Source organism: Cygnus atratus, chromosome 1 (assembly GCF_013377495.2).
Source record: "Cygnus atratus isolate AKBS03 ecotype Queensland, Australia chromosome 1, CAtr_DNAZoo_HiC_assembly, whole genome shotgun sequence".
NCBI classification, from domain to species: Eukaryota; Metazoa; Chordata; class Aves; order Anseriformes; family Anatidae; genus Cygnus; species Cygnus atratus.
The window spans coordinates 122,398,946-122,416,582 of record NC_066362.1 but is presented as its reverse complement, the minus strand read 5'-3'; the positions used below and the strand labels follow the sequence as shown (position 1 = coordinate 122,416,582).

Sequence of the window (17,637 nt, the reverse complement as noted above, 5' to 3'; positions counted from 1 at the left end):
ATTTCAGAAAGCATAGATGTAAGCAAAATCCCCAGATAGTTTTGCTACCAAGAAAAGCTTCTTCCTTTGTGTGAAAATCCTCATTGAAAAAAATAAAAGATGTGGGCAATTGCTGATAGGCTTTAAAGTATGTTTTAATACATATTTTGCCCTATTTTGTTTTTTTTTGTGCACAAGATAAATCATTTTATATATTTAATGTTTGATATATTTAGGATTTAGTACTACTACAGAGGTGCTTCAGATAGTGATGAGTTATTTTCCTAAAGGAAAATGAAAGTTATGAGTTTTCATCAAAACAGAAGTTTGAAAGTATTTAAACTTTTTGTTAGGAAGCAGGTGGTGTTCAGTATACTCGTTACAAGTCTGGAAAGAGAGATGATGGAGGAGGTGAAACAGATTATACAAAGTCCTTGAAACAGTGACATAGGTCACCATATGTGATTTACAATAACAGACTTTTAATTCAGAACGGTGTCAATTCCATTTATTATTATTCTTTTTTTTTCCTCTGTAAATTCTCTAAATGAATTCTCTTTCTTCTCTTTTTCATATTTGTACAGTTAAGATACATTGTCTTTCCAAATATGCGTACTGTGCCTTGGTATTAAACACGGCTCTACATTATATTTCACCTGTATGTGTAGTCAACAAAAGAGAAAACATTCTTTTTCAGTATACGTCTAGATCACAGAACTTTTCGCTAACAGCTTGTTGTGACTTCTTTAAATTTGGCATATCATTTGGTTTTCTGTTCATAAATCAAAAGGGAAAAATCCCAAGCAATTAAACTATCTTCTAATAAGCTTATTGTTTCCTGCAGAGTTTGCAAAACCTATTACAAGTAACCATGTAGCAGAGATGCTTCATCACTTTGATGCCATCTTATCATTATCTCTCTTCCCCTGTCCTCCCTCCCACAAACATACTTTGCGCATCAAGTGAGTTTGGTTGGTTTCTTGTGGTTAATTCATTAAATGAACTATATGAACAATGCAACTTTATGCATTGTCACTTTCTGCATGTTTTTCAAAGAGGAGACTGTTTAGTTGCCATTTGCATTCCACTTCCTTCTTGAGGCATATGATGCTTAAAGCTAATTATCTTCATAATCATCTTCTTTAAGATTTCTCTCAATTTCTATACTATTTCCCTTCCTCTCTCCCCAAATGCAGTTTGACAAGTTGCTGGCAGCAAATGTTAAAGTGACTAATTACGTTACATCCTCTACATCTGTAATGTGTTGCAATGCATACCAGAAAACTGGTTTCTGGCAGAGAACCCTGGCTTCAGGAACCAGGGCACTAATATACAGTGGCAGGATGGAGGTTGAATGCTGGTGCTTGATTGATGTGATGTGAACTACACTGAAAGTAGCTTCCCTAGCCTTTCAGCTGAAGGCAAAGGCTCTGTGTAAGTAGCCTCTAGCAAAATGCAAGTGAATTAATCAGGAGACAGTGGGAAGAAACTTGAAGATTAATGTAATTTTGAAAGGGTCATTAAAAAAAATTCTTAGCAATTCACATGGCTTTAAGAAATTATCATTATCATATCATTACTGTTTCATAAAATTGGCATACTTTATTCAGCAATGAGCCTATAAGTAAAGGTATAAATGGATTGAGTACAAAAGTAAAAACAAGTTGAAAAGTTGAATGTATCATTTGTTTCAAGATAATGTATTTTAAATTCTCACTATTCAAATATTCAGAATCACTTGAAACTAGTTCTAAAGTTTAATTACTAAATCATGGTTGTTAAAAATACACTTCAGTTGTTAGAGACTGTTCAATGACAGGACTATTTCAGGCAAGTGCAAGACATCAAATTGTAACCTTTTACCAAACACGCACTTCTCATAACTGTAATTGCCCTTGGGCTAGTGAATGCTACTATTACATTCATTTTCAAAATAATCATACATGTACTTGAAAATATGTTGTATATCTCTGATGCCCAACTTAAAGTAGTTCTGTATGATTATAGCTAATTAAATCAGATTGCAAAACTGTACTTATGTTAATTGTTTGAACAAAGAGATCCAGCAACCTGTAGGTAAAGTCCACATGGTATTTCCCACAGTTTCACTACGAGCTCAAGCTAGGATTTTATTTTTTTCAAAGTTATGTGCCCATTGTTTTTCAGTTTTAGGAAATTTGTATCTCTTGGTGATTCTTTTTCACTTCAAATTTCAGCTAAGCATTGTTTCCCCTTGTTTTGTAGTTCTTTTGCAAAATACCTAAGCCAATGATGCCTAGTGCGCATGCGCATGCGCGCACACACACACTAACCAATCAAAAAAAAAAAACAGCGAAAAAAGGCTAAGGTCAGACAAACCACTGGGGTGGTTTTAAAACTTTTCTCTTCCTCCACACCTCCGCATATAGCATTATAGCACAATAGATAAAGTTTTGAGTGTGCATTGATATTTCCTAACTTTTTATTTCCCTTTTCATTTTGTTCTGGGACCTTGGACTTCCATTCTTAGTGAAGTAACAAGCTTACTTAAGAGCAAATCCATGGTGAAGAGGTAACTTGCGCAGCTGACCTGTTACCTGCAGATAATACAGAGAAAAACCAGACCACGTTACTGGGTTTGCATCGGTTAAAATATTGTGAGAATGGTCTTAGGCTGGACCAACTGGTCCAGAGGCAGAGCTTGCTCCTGGTAAAGTGGCAGTGAAGTTGTAGGCACTCGTATTTCAGTAACCTCCAGGTCTGCCTAAGGAAGAATATGTGAGGCTGTAGGTCTTGCAAACTGATCCACTTTAAAAATCTGTAGAAATGATTTATGCTGAGGAGTTCAATATAGACTGCTGTGAATATTTAAAGGGTTGGATGTAAACAAATATACAGATGGATACAGACAAAAGTGCTGAGCAGAAGAAAAAGATAAAAGAATCAATTTAAGTGGTTACCTTATGTCAGAGTACTTTAATACTTCTATAAGCAAGTATTTTTCAGCAGATAGGATGAGGGGGATTTTGCACATTTTAATTATCTCTTTTCAAAGAACAACTGTTCTTTCTGCTAATAGACTTTCTTTTTTTTTTCCATCTCAGTCTATTTAATTTCCTTGAATTTTTTACTTTCATTAGAGATCATTAAGATATGTCTATTAATTGCCCAACTTTTAGCAAACCAATATTACAAAAATGTGGTGTTGTTGTTAACCGCATCTGACATTCTTTATTTAAGAATTTATCTTTTTGTTATTTATCTTACCAATTACCACAACCTGTCTGTCTTTTCTGTGTTCAGCCCCTGTCTTTTTCCATTTGCATATTTCCAAAACATAAACAGCAGAAGATGCACATTATAGATAATTAAATATATAGACAGGGTGTGGAAAGGATAAGTTAAAACATATCTGCAGACCTGTGAAGAAAACAATTTGTAGAGAACAGTACAAAAATAGAAATGCCTACAAATGAGGTAAATCCGTTATAGTAAATGCATCTTAAGGTGCATTTGCAATAATGAAAATGCTAACATGCATGCAAATGATTTCAGAATATCTGACTGTTCTTAATTTCAAATTATTTTTTCTCACATAATTTGTAAAATTATGGAATTCTCTTGTAAGAAGTTATTCTTGAGATTAAAAACATATTTTAGGTTTTCCTAAGTCCACTGCCAATGCTCAGCTATTCTATCAGTCACAAGCAGCTTTTAGTATGTCAGTATTTTGTTGAAAAATGTCAACACTTGGAGGAGAAATTAGCCATTATTTTCTTTACAAGAAGTTTAACAGTCAAAAAAACGTTTTACAAAAGCTCCAGATGTCCTTTCCAGCCTCAAACATTCTGTGATTCTGTGATTCGATTCTGAGATTTCACAGACTACATTCTTAGAAATTCTCTTTGAAATAGCCACATATTCCTGAGGCATTCTGATTAATATATGGATAAGGCAAAAAGTATATGCAAAAGTTATATATTTTTCAGCAACACTTTCTGTTCTAAAAGACTTATGTGAGCCTGCTTTTAATATCTCTACAAAATTTGTTTGTGAAACGTGTTTTTGGAAAACTACACGATGGCTTTCTAGCACAATTTACTATACAATCATAAATTTGTTTGCTTTTTCTTGCACTACATTTTTTGTGTGTATATGTTTGGTTTGGAGTATGTATTAAAGCTAATTCTCCCCGTTTTTCACCTTTTCCTTGAAAAAAGGCTGATGGGAGGCAGAAAAGAGGTGCATACATCAAGGGACATACATTCACTGTGATGCCTTTTGCCTTCACATCGCTTCTTAGCGTGATGTATTTTCCAGAAAGAAATGACCATGGCATGGCTCCAGGCTTCTTCCACACCACATTTTTTTTCCATTTTCCTGCTTACTGATTTCTGATAGCTTGAATCCACTAGTACTTGAAAGTTAGCTGTTTTCCCAGAACTCAAGCAAGGAATGATATATCTGGTTTCATACTGTATGCATGTTTCATACTGCATGTATGTTTCTTTGCTTGTTTTTCTGTTTCTGTCATAAATGAAATATATTCCTTTCAAATTTATCGGAAGAAAGTAGTCTGGCTGAACAATACTTATTTTGTAGCATATTGATGAATGTTTTTATATATTTATGAAGAATAAATATGTATTTGTGGAATTAGTTTTGGAACCCACAAGTATTTGGTAAATTTGATTCTATCAAAATAACTATCAAAGTAATGAGAGGGGAGAATCAAAACTGCTGCAAGAACTTGAAGATTTGTATTTATACATGAAGCAGCCATTTCAGCAGAATGTGATGTTGTCATAGTTTCCTCCACTCTTCCTTACACAAAGTGAATTTGGGAGAGATTTGCTTCTCTTTCTCATTCTCTTTCTATCAGTGAGTATGCTTGAAAATTATGCATATTCCTAAGTACAGAAAGTACTTTCAAATTTCCTTTATTCTGGAGTGTTTTGTGGTTTTGTTTGTTTGTTTGTTTGTTTGCTTGTTTTTTACTTTCTTTTGAGCCTTCGTTTTGCTGGTTTCTACATTTGCAGTTTGTGATTATTCCACTCAAAGATTAATCAAAGTTAGTGCCTTACAGCCTATTAAGCTTGTCACCACTCTAGCTGAGGCACCCATTCTTTGTTATACTACCTCCTATTGTGAGTTCCACAGTGATCAGCTCTAAACACTATAATGAGGCTTGGAGTTTGTATTAGACTAACAAGGAAGCTGAGCAGAGAGGAAGGAAGCAGAGGAACACCATAAACATGTTACTTCCAAAAAGTGATAGTTTTAATAATTATCTTTTTCTTTTTTAGTGTATTTAAAAAAATCCATTACTTACTTTTGGCACTGATCATCAGGAACACTTTCAGCGTTACTTCCCAGGGTTATATGTTATGACCCAGTCATGAGAAGGACCTGTGACAGCTTTTGAAATTTAAGTGACTATCACTTATAATAGTAAAAAATCATACCAGTTTGAGCTGGATGGTAGTACAATGCAATATAGAAGAAAGCTTCTCTATGTGCCACCAAGTGTTCTAAGTAAACTAAATTTCTGATACAGGAAATTTCTGGATCTTCTGTGGGAGAAGTTACATGGAAGAAAACGTCAAATATTGTGACTATGGATAACTGAGATATACCCAATTCTGAAAGAAAACGTTGGATTATTCTTTATGCTTTTGACGCGTCTTATGACTGTATATGATAGTGCCCAGTTTTCCTCAGTGCTCAAATGTTGTGTTCTCTATGAATATAAAACATTTATAAAATCATGCTTGCTATAATGTATATGTATTTTTATTTAAAGTGTAGGAAAAGTGTAAGCAATATATATATATATTTTTGACTTCATTCTTTCTTGGTTTATCTGACTTTGTTTCAGAATGTAATACAGAAGCAGAAGATAGAGTCTATTGTTTGTCTCAGAAAATCTTCTTCCCTGAACACAGGCTTGCTGACCTGTCTGGGGAGTTGTTGAGTCCTTATGTTTACTCCCTAAATTTTAATAGTAACATAGAGCCTATTTGATTGCTGAGTATTTAAGATTATTGAATGGAGATGCTGGTCTTTATTGTCCAGTGTTCCTGGACACAGTACAGTGCACTGCATAACAAAGATGTGACTAATACTGCAGGATAATAACTTTTATTTGTTTTCTTTCTCTGTCTAAAGGAGACTGATAATGTAATAGCTGCTTTCCACAGCTGTTTGTGGACTGAAAATTTCCTCCTTGTTGTCAAAACTGAACACAGAAGCCATGCGACTGAAGTATTTCTAAGGAAATATCTTCCAATCAGAATAAGAACGAGGATTTTCTCATGATAAAAAACTTTTCTTATTCCCTTTATAATTTAATTTGACATCTGTGAAAGCTGCAATATATCTCATTCAATCTTTTTCTTTCTCTATTTCCTAATTGAAACATTTCAATTTTCATCATGTTGCTGCATTTCTAAATTTTTAAGTTCAAATTATTTTGCTTTTGTTATTTCCTGGCTAAAGTGGCAACTATTTTCTTTATTTTTCTTCATGTCTGCAGCGTAGCAGGTTAGGCACTTTGAACATGCAAAGTCAGCCATATAGACCAGAAGTAAAGAGTATTTGTAAGCAAAATGAATTATTACACACTCTAAATTGTAGATTTCTTTTCCATTGGGAAAGAGTCTAATTTCCTGTAAAATTGTGTTTTTTAGCACTTTTCAAGCAAGTCACTTTCTTTCTAGAAATTTAGATAACCTGTTCCTAGATTTACACTTCCTCTGGCCTAAGATATTTAATTATGAAGAGGAATCGACCAATATATTTGTTGTAAATTTGCAATGGTAGAGATTCTGCAAATAAATAGTATTTCTTGCAAAAGAAACATATATAGACTAATATGCTGATCTAGTAAGCATTAATTTACTTACTTCATACAGTAAGCTTTTTCCAACCACTTCTGTTTCCCAAGAAACATAAAGGAAGGGTTCTTTAAAGAAAATTTTAACCAAAGAGAGAGGTGTGTTTCCCAATTACAGAATCTGAACAAGAAACAATCTAATGTGATCTTCATTGTTTGCCACCAATGTTGTTTTTAATAACATTTGTAATTAAAAAGGACTTTTTTCATCATTTTTAAAATTATTTTATGTAACAGGAGTATTATTTCCAGTAAGATGTTCTGGTTTTGGAGCTTATTTCTAAACACATTTTAGTAAATAAGTATATATACATTTCTTCTTACAAGTAGGATTTTGGGCTGTTGTTTCTGTTGTTGTTGTTTGTTTGTTTTGTTTTGTTTTTTCACCAAGCATTAAATGATTGTTGTGTAGCCATCAGCTCTGGTAACATTTCTGCAGACCAAATACTTATGATGTCTAATTTCTGTTTACTGCCAAGTAACTCCATGATATGTGCTAATATAACATTTACCATACTGGGTTTGTGTAGAAAGCTTTGTTCAAAGTTTGGTATATCACCCAGGTAGTTACTGCCAGATATTGTTCTCAGGCATGTTCTCCATGTTCTTTTTATAGGGACTGTGTAACTTTTTTTAAGTAAGAACTTTAATTGCCAGGCTTTTAAATGTCAGCTTTGTTTGGAAGATGGAAGTGGTCAGGGTGCATAAGGTCCTATTCCCTTTATAAGGCCTCCTCAGAGACTGAGAAATCTTATTCTGAAATGTCAGTATTATCAGCAGAAAGATTTAATTATGGAAAAAGTATAGAGTATCTAGAATTTGTATTCAAAGGTCATGGGCTACAGTATTTCCAAGAACTATCTGCCCGAACTCTCTCTCTCTTATTCTCTCTCTCTCTCTCTCTCCCTCTGTCAGAGAAAGTAGTAAAAGCACTTCAGGAAGAGATTCACACATATTACTATTCATTTTGTAAAACCAGTGTCCTACAATAGGTATGGATTAAAGAAAATACACTCCAGTTAACTTAGGTTTGGCATCTAAATCTGAGACAGATTATTATACAAAATAGCTAATCATAAATGGAAAGTAATGTTAAATTTGAAGGTAAAAATATAAAGATTGTGTAAAAATCAAGAAAAAGAAAAATTAATGAATAATAAAACTCCAAATTCAACTGAGAAGGGAGAAAGTCAGGCTGAACAAGATATTGTAGGTATCCCTGACTAATTGGACAATGTAATGATTATTAATGTGAGATTTTCTGAGAGTCATCCAGAAAGCACAGAACAGTATTTTTTAAGAAAATAAGTGTTTGGGTTAGTTACAGAGAATATAATGGTATGATACTTTTTCATTTTTCTTTCCCCTATACTTCAATTTAGAGACAAATGAAAAGAGAATAGAGTAAAGGGAATGATGTGAGAAGGGGATCAATGATGATATGCAGAGAAAATTTATGAATGTGTGTGGCAGGATGCTTGCTTGACATGAGATCATAGAATCATAGAATCATTAAGGTTGGAAAAGACCTAAAAGATCATCTGGTCCAACCATCTACCATCTACTACAATGTCACCCACTAAACCATGTCCCTAAGCATCATGGCCAACCTTTCCTTAAATCCTTCCAGGGACAGTGACTCCACCACCTCCCTAGACAACCCATTCCAATACCTGACTGCTCTTTCTGAGAAGAAATGTCTCCTAATTTCCATCATGAACCTCCCCTGGTGCAACTTGAGCTCATTCCCTCTAGTCCTATCACTAGTTATCTGCAAGAAAAGGCCGACCCCCAGCTCCCCACAGCTTCCTTTCAGGTAGTTGTAGAGAGCCATAAGGTCTCCCCTGAGCCTCCTCTTCTCCAGACTAAACAACCCCAGTTCCCTCAGCCGCTCCTTAAAGGACTTGTGTTCCGGGCCCTTCACCAGCTTTGTAGCTTTTCTCATTTGTTCATGCAAACCTCATGATTTATATAACTCTCTGTTTTGCTTCATTAATACATAATCTATTCAGGTAGCCCCGACGTTAAGAATACTGCATATGTTTCTGCTTGTTTCACAAGCCTTATACAAGATTTGTACAGCTTCACAGCCTAAACAATGGCATCTAAACACACAGATGTAGGAGCAAAAAATACTCTCATTGGTTCAAAATACCCCAAAGTATTTACAGTAAGGGTCATATAGATCCCTCAGAAAATCATGCATATGGGCTGCCAGACTTAAAAAGTGATAGAAGACAAGCTCCAAAAGCTTTTAATTTGTCTTGGAATAGAAGCAGCGCAGTTTAACTGAGGTCAGCTGGATTTATTTCATCCTGTTCTCACATGGTTGAAAAGACCAAGACATACCCTAGCCCCAGAGAAAAAGGGGGAGATGGAGGGGTTAGAGAAATCTCTGTGTAGATAAAACTGTAGAACAATCTAAATTCAAACCAGGAGCACGGTAATTGAATACTAAGGCATGTTAATTGCAGTGGTGTTCTTTGTCCTCAACTGATTTTGCCGGCCATTTGCCATTACAAGTGCAGAAAGAATAGTTAGAGGCTGAACAATATGCCACATCCCATTGACATGGTTAATAAGAGTGCCCTGTAGCATGTGATAAGCAACAGGTGTGGGGCTCCTCCTCAAGGAATATAAATATAGTTATGCAAAATAATCCACTTAGGGCACTCTGGCATGAGCATGAGCCTAAAGGCCTCATGTGAGTCAGTAACATAAACATGACAAAACAAAATTCCTGCTGAGTGGAATGCTGCTGAGCTCCACCAATAAGCTTAAACTTCGGAGAATCTCCTGGTTAAAGTGCTCCTAGATATGTGGCTTTGTTCTTCTGTTAAGAGCATTTATTTTAATTAAACACACAGATAATATATCAAATGTTCATTTAAGGCAACAACAGCAACAACTACCATGTTCAACATGTCTCATTTTTTAGAGATGATCTGATATCTCTTAGGTAGAAGGGGAGGAACAAACTGAAGAGACCATGCAGACAGACCACTCTTCAGCATGACATCCTTTTCATAGAGCTACATAGAAAGTCTCATTTCAGTCATCTTGCTTTAGGAATTACTGTTGTACAGAAAAAATGTTGCAATGCTTAGCAACTGTACGGAAGATAGAAAATAATTTATTTTGGGCATTTTTTAACCCTTCAATATTTTTTATTTGATTTTTTTTTTATTTTATTTTGTGTATCTTCTTTGTTTTTGCAGGGCGGAGTGGGAGGGTTGTCTATATAAGAACATTCTCTTAGGATAAAAGCCTTGCTTTCTTCCTTCCTCTCTGCTTTGTTAGATCAAAATATGAATTTTAAATCTTCCACACAAAGAAACTGATACTGTCAAGATATTAGGCTGATACTTCAGTCAGTGGTTTTAACTACATACACTGTTTGGTCCTTTTGTATTTCAAGACTGCATCAGTATCTGTGATGAGAGCATTTTGATTATGAGAACCTTTTCCTCGGAGATAGCTGGAAAATGCCACTGTGTGTTGAAGAAAATTACCAGATAAAAAGAGCAATATATACATCTTCTACAGTCATAGGGGTAGTGTAAATGTCACATCATATTCAATTAGAGATGAGTATTTAAAAAAAAAACAAACAACGTCTGGATGCATCTGTTCTCCTCCAGTATTCAACCTGATGTTGATCACAAGGGACTCACAAGATTAAAACATTATAAAGAGCTTCCTGGCAAACCTTTAAGCTTCATGCCATCTCATAAGTTTTCATTTTTTCAACGCTTCTGCCTTTCCCAACTTACCTCATTAAAACTTTTTTTTCCATAACAATAGCATCTTTATTTGCATAACAATGTCATATTAACAAATATTAAATATTTATTATTTATTAACTTTATTAGTTACCACCTTATATGCTACTACAGTTTCTTACAGGAAGTGCTGAGCTTCCTGTGTAGTAAAGTAAATTTACTGTACTGCATTACATAGTACTATACATTCATTACTTAAGGGGAAAAAAAAAAAAAAAAGGTAAAAAATATTACCTAATTTTAGAAAAAAAAAAAAAAAACTGTAGAAAGGATTAGGTATGACAAATAAAAACAATTTTCATTAGTATACCCAGATCAATAGGGTTGGTTGGTGGTTTTATAGTATGTGGTAAAGAGAAGACAATGAGAAAGGCATAAACTGAAAGAAGAGGCAGAATTTTTGTCTCTAAATGCAAGATTTATGGAAGATATCAGCAGATAAAAGCTGATCTTCAACCAGTCATTGTGATAACTAAGTCACATTTAGGAGTCCATTTGTGATCACATGCTTCATGCATATATCTTTATTATCCTTATATGGATCTACCCTCAGTTTGAACTGCTTGATTCAGGGTATAACAAGGCTTGTCCACACAGTGAGGCAGATTTCACAGTGGGACTGCTGTGAAATTCATGGTATATGTGATTTTAAATGATATCTGTGTGAATGAAAACTAATCTGTTTTTAACTAAGAAATTATATTTACATTTATTAGAAGCCTCAAACATGTATAAATAATTTCCCTTTAATAAAAGATCTGGCCATATATTTATTTTTGAAAGGGTATTAATGTCTCTAGTGGTATATCTGAATAGGTAGGTCTATATATATATTAAAAGAATGAAACAAACAAACAAACACACTTGCATTGCATTATTTAAGTTTTGCTATGCTCAGAATTACTCAAGAGATTCAGAGATCTCAATACCGGACAGTGACTTCCACCTGGACAGTGACTGTGTATACTATTGTTTCAAGACTGCAGGTTCAGGCTGAACATATTCATATTTAGTTTTATTGCAGTCTACCAGATGATCTTGGAGGTCTTTTCCAACCTTAATGATTCTATGATTCTATATGCTGCTGCTACAGGGGGAGTCTTGTTCCCAGAGTTGTGGCCTCTGGCCTGTGCCAAAATAACGGAACGAAGAGTGGAGCAGAAAAGTAAATTGTAATGAGGCAAGCAAAGACGTGGCATATCTTTCTGAACTGTTGGATGAATTCAGACAAATAATGTGGACTTCAAGAAAATAACTCCATCTTTTCGGTTTCCTTTAATTTCAGAGTAGGAATATATATATATATATTTGCATAGTAATACATCATTTTTTCCCTATTTAATCCTGTACTATATTTGTAATATATTCTAGGGACATTCTAGTCATTTTCTCTAAAAACAAACTGAGTTCATAAACAGAAGAGGTTTAATCTCTTTGCATTACTTCACGTCTCAAAATGATCAGAAGGTTTTTTGTTTTCAGAAAATAAGTTTTACTTCAATGAAATAGCTGAACAAAAGTGTTTTAAAATACAGAAAACTCAAAATGACCAAGCAAGGCAAGCATTCTTGGGAACTTATTTTCTTGCAGGAATTGTCCTGGCTTTCCAGCCAAGAAATTGCCTTTCTGAGTTGTAGACAACTCCACACAGTCCTGTCTGCCCTTAAGAAATGAAGACTGTTTGTTATCATCAGAATTTCCTAAGAAGAATCTGAACGCTTTGTAAAGCAGACTTAAACATAGATCTTTGGCTTGCTTAGTTATATATTTATTCAGGCTTGTATGCTTTGAAGCAACTTAATTTTTTGGTGTCCATATTAGTGACATTCTTATGTACATTCCAGATTCCTTTTCTTCATTAGCTATGTGAGTTTCTAAAAAGTGCCTAGTCTCTTCAAATAACTGAAATTTGAATAGAGCAAATGTATCATGTGACCATAGACAGCTAAAGTTAAAGATGTAGCTTAGAAAGAGAAGTGTGGAAGGAGGCAGATGATGTAAAAATGTTATCTTCTGGCTAGTTTCCAGCTGTGTGCCTGATTGCGGTGGCTCTCAGTTTCATCACCACAAGACAAATTTTCAGTGCCTTTTAGAAGTACATCCATTCTGATAGACATAGAATGTGAATTTTGGTACTTTCTCTTTGTGCACGATCAATATATCTGCAGCTGAACAATACCTCTAAAGTTAAATATTAGTTTTAATACAGTTTCAGAATTGGTTACTTCACATATGATTTTATTTTTTGTTTGTTTGTTTGTTTTAGTTTGGTTTGTTTTTAATGAAACGAAGGTTTGACACACATTTGTTTGCAAACCATTCAGCCGTGATTGCTCAGAAATCAAAGAAGGGTTGTAAACTTGATTTATGATCCAACATTTCTTCTTCTTTGTGAGAAGCTAACCAAACATCCCTGCCCTCTTTTTTTTTTCTTTTCTTTTTTTGAGAAAAACGCACCAGTTTTTGTTAACTTTACCTAGAATAAGTTTCTTGACTCTTAAGTGCGGAAAAAAAAAAAAAAAGAGAGGGAGAGAGAGAAAGAAAGGAAGGGAAAGAGGATGAGGTAGAAGAAGAAGGAAGTAGGTGTGAGAGGGGAAGGGAAAGGAAAAGGGAAAAGATGGGAGGGGAAGAGAGATAATGTGAATCCATGCATCTGTAGATGATAATGTCCAGGAATTAAATTTCTTTCCAAGGAATTTGACAATGCCTTGTGTAAGAACAAGCATAGGAATATGAACACTGTTCTTCCTGTATGACAATCATGTAGATTATAGTGGGAAGAGGACCTTCTCTTTTTTTTTTTTTTGAAAAAGTTCAAAAGAATTTTGTTTCTTTGCATGCCATACAGAACAGGAAGTGCTTTGAAATCATGAATGTTTTTGTAGGATGTAGATATTACTGCCTTCCTAGTTATTCATTAAAAATAAAAGGACTACTTAACTTGCTAGGAGGCCAACTACTGTTGTGAGTTTAATATATTTTTTTTTCATTTTTTGTCATTTAGTAAAAAATTAGGAAGAAAGGAATAAATTCTGGTTTTGTTGTTCAGTTTACCAGATATCTGTACCTGAATATATCCTTCTGAAAAATGTGTTCATGTTGAATAGCCTGTGGATTGACTCAGTTAAGAATACACATCCCATGGTCTGAAGGATATGAAACAGCATATAGGAGACAATAGGTCTACTTCAGGGTTTCTAAACTAAACAAGGATTGCACAAGCTCTGTGCTGCCAATAAATGTTGCTATCTGCAGACAGTGTAAACCTGAAAGGGAGAGGGGTGACTGGAAAACTTCTCACCTCTGCATTGGTCTACATGGATTAATTGCCAGGAAAGCATGCATATATTTGTAGTCTAATAAATAAATAAAAGCCAAGTGGTTAAAGCCTCTCTGGTAAGGAGAATGATGGCTGAAAACTAAATGGCAACTTCCTTGTACTCTCCCTGAGTTGCCTGCTCCTTCTTCCACTGGACATAAACTCTTTTTCTCCCGAATACACAGCAAAAGTTCCCTGTTCAGCCATGCCGGTCCTCTTCCCTGCCGGCTCATCTTACGGCATGCAGGGACAGCCTGCTCCAGTGCCTTTAAAGGATTGTGCCTTAAACGACTTCCTTCTTGAGGAGAGTCTAGCCTTTCTGGACCCCTCTGCTCTTCAGGACTGACTCCCAAGGGACCCTCCCTACCAGTGTCCTGAACAATTCAAAGCTGCCCTCCAGAAGTCCAAGGTAGCGGTTTTACTGACCCCCCCTCCTGACCTCACCAAGAATATGTATTTATATATATACATATTTATATATATATACATGGACAGGAAAAGTGGTGATTAATGGGGATGCACTGAAGTGTGTGGGACCCAAGCACGATGTAGATGGTATGTAATAATGGGTAGATATTGTCCTGGTTTTGGCTGGGATAGAGTTAATTTTCCTCCTAGTAGCTGGTATGGTGCTGTGTTTTGGATTTAAGATGAGAATAATGCTGATAACACATGGACATTTTAGTTGTTGCAGAGCTCTGCTTACATTAAGTCAAGCACTTTTCAGCTTCTCATGCTGCCCTGCCAGTGAGGCTGGGGGTGCAGACCCAGGAGACACCCAGACAGCTGACCCAAACTGGCCAAAGGGACATTCCATACCATATGACATCAACAATTATATAATAACTTCATATTTTTCTTCAAGTATGACTCATCTACATGCTACTAGTATGGGATAACTTGTGCCTATTCATTTAGAAATATGAAGCTCTTAGAGGCCTGAAGTACAAGACTACAAAAGTAATGTCTGTCTTTGCTTAAACTGGAAAAAATACTGTTTTCTAATCTACTCATTTGTTGTATTCAGATGAACTCAACCAGTTAATATATCTTTACTTACAATGAGAAAACTTTGCTTGAAGAGTCTCAAAACAGATTTAGAACAACAGTGACTCAGAAAACATTATCTGATGAATGGTAATTGAATTGAGAATGACGGAACTGCATAACTAAATTTAAATTCATAGTGGATGATTTTTTTAAAAATGGCAATCTGCTGATAAATTAAGGGCCTTTGTGGAGAAGTTAAGAATCGGGAATGACTAATTTTGCAGTTTAAGAAAAAATATATCTCACCAATTTGAATACTTTTCCCTTCCACCCACCTTAGCCCCCAAGGAAAAGAAAAGAAAAAAAAAATAGAGAAAGCTAAAATGCATTCAAATCAGTGTAAAGAAAAGTAACAACCCAGGGATATTGCCTAAAAGTCTTTCACAGCTGCGGTCTCTCTAAAGTCTGTAATGCAGAATGATTTCCTCTAGGAAGTAGAAGCTGTTCCTGGAAAAATGAACTGAAAGAAGGTCTCTGGACCAAATCCAGCTCTTTTCCCTTCCTTGAAGAGTTTTTGATTCAGCACTAGCACTGATGGGGGAACATCTAAAACATCAGTTGGGTGGGTTTATGCTCTGGTCAGATAAGGGAAAACCTCTATAAAGCCAAAAGAAAATGTTGATAATGGATCCATTCTGTACTTGCTGCTCAATCAGTATTAATACTGTAGATATTAAAGGGCATTGATAATTTAATCAAAGAGTAAAGCAAATGTAGCAAATAAAAAGCAACTAAAACTCTCCCTCAGTTCAACTGACAGGAGATGAGAATGTTTAGTAGATTAAACCCACACACGTGGATGTGTGTGTGTGTCAGTAAGGAAGCAGTTATTTGACAAGTTTGAGGGAGAAAATATTATACAGTTATACCAGAATGTCAAAGGTACTTTAAATCTCTGACAGCCCATAATCTATGTTAAAGACTGAAATATGAATTAATGTTGAAAAGCTAAATATCAAAATATTCCAGGGGGCAAAAAGATGGAGACTTCCCATGAACACAGTAATCATTTTAAAGGAAAGAAAAAAAGAAAAAAAAAAAGAAAAAGAAAAAGAAAAAAAAAGTTCTTTTAATACTTTTAGTATATCATGCACTTGTCTGTCAGAGATCAGTAAAGAGCAGACTTCCTAACAGTAGTTAGTATTACAAAAGTAGTAATAATCGATGTCACTTATATGAATTAAGTATACAGATGATGAACCCAGTAGAATGGTTTGAACATGCCTCACCATGTTCCTATTAGCACCTTCAGAATGTTTTTGACCATGACAAAACTCTTATTCCATAATTTGCATAATTCTACAATAAGTAGTTAGAAGTAGATGAAAAGTGGGGAAGGAAGAAATTTTATTAGAAGCTTTGACATTATTTTATTGCATCCATTCCCTGGATTGTGAAAATGAACATCTTTTATGTTCAGTCCACCTTCAGAATCTTCAGACAGTAAAGTATTTTTAAATAAAATTATCATTAGATGTTCAAAATTGTTTTACAGCAGCTTAGTTTATGTTATTTGTCTGTTAGTGACTATATTTGGCAGAAATGTATTTAAATGTTATAACAAGCAACAAAGTACTGGATAACATTTAGGCAAACACAAAACTGCAAGATGCTACTATAGGGTTTTTGTGAGAGTCTAGAGAGATGTCACACATGGAGACACAAATGTTTTCATTGCTTCAATATGTGAAAGATTCTAATTTTTGATACTATGTTTACTCTGTAAGTAAAAAACATTTACGGCTACTGAAGGCATGAACATTACTTAAACAACAACAAAAAGAAACCAAAGCATTTCTGAATATATATATATATAAATAAATCTTATTCTACATAATAATTATCAGAAAACTATATATGCAAATTTCTTTCTTTTCTAGCACCACTAACAGATAAACCACCAAAGCTTTTACACCCCTTGGAGAGTAAGCTAACAATTCAGGAGACCCAGTTAGGTAAGTAGCAAACGCATTTTTTCAATTGAAATTGTATGAAGATATTTGATGTGTTAATGTATAATGCTAATGTGATAGTGTGATGACATTAATACTTTCACTGAAAAGTCATTAAACATACTATATTGACATGCAGAGATGTATCATACACCATCTAGTAGGGTGTTGCTCGCAAATAGTTGGTAGAAATTAGTACTGAATACTAAGACCTTGAATACTACTGATGTTGGTTTTTACCATTGCTGAAAGTCTATAGTTATACACGTACCTCAGCTTCTCTTTCTAAACTTTCCCTTTTCTGTATATTTAAATATATCCATGACGTATTTCAGATTTGGTAGGATTTTGTGGTTTGAATTCTGCTCGCAAGACTTCTTTGCTTTGGCAATTACTTTTGGAATTGCAAATATATTCTTTAATTATAAATGTTCTGCTGGTCTAAAACCATTCAGCAAACAGTGAGAAGTTAACATAATGGAATTTGATTATTTTGAATGTACAGATGCTTATGTTTATGAATGGAGAGTAATTCACGCATGAAGCAACCATTTTTTCCACCTTGGTGGTGGGTATATATTGTCACTTCGGTCTCCTAGTGCTGTACAAGTAATTAAGGTTCCAAAGCTAAGCAAATGAGTGACTACAGCTTGAAGGATATAACAGTCCATCTCATTTGTG

At 34.7% G+C, this 17,637-nt stretch overlaps 1 protein-coding gene across 1 annotated transcript in view; it reads left to right on the top strand.

Annotated features, from left to right (window-relative positions):
* IL1RAPL1 (interleukin 1 receptor accessory protein like 1) overlaps positions 1-17,637 on the top strand; it is a 338,817-nt gene that overhangs the window by 149,958 nt on the left and 171,222 nt on the right. The window contains exon 5 of the mRNA XM_050712265.1: positions 16,885-16,959. Within this exon, the coding sequence (XP_050568222.1) occupies positions 16,885-16,959 (75 nt within the window). The remainder of the gene's footprint in view (positions 1-16,884; positions 16,960-17,637) is intronic.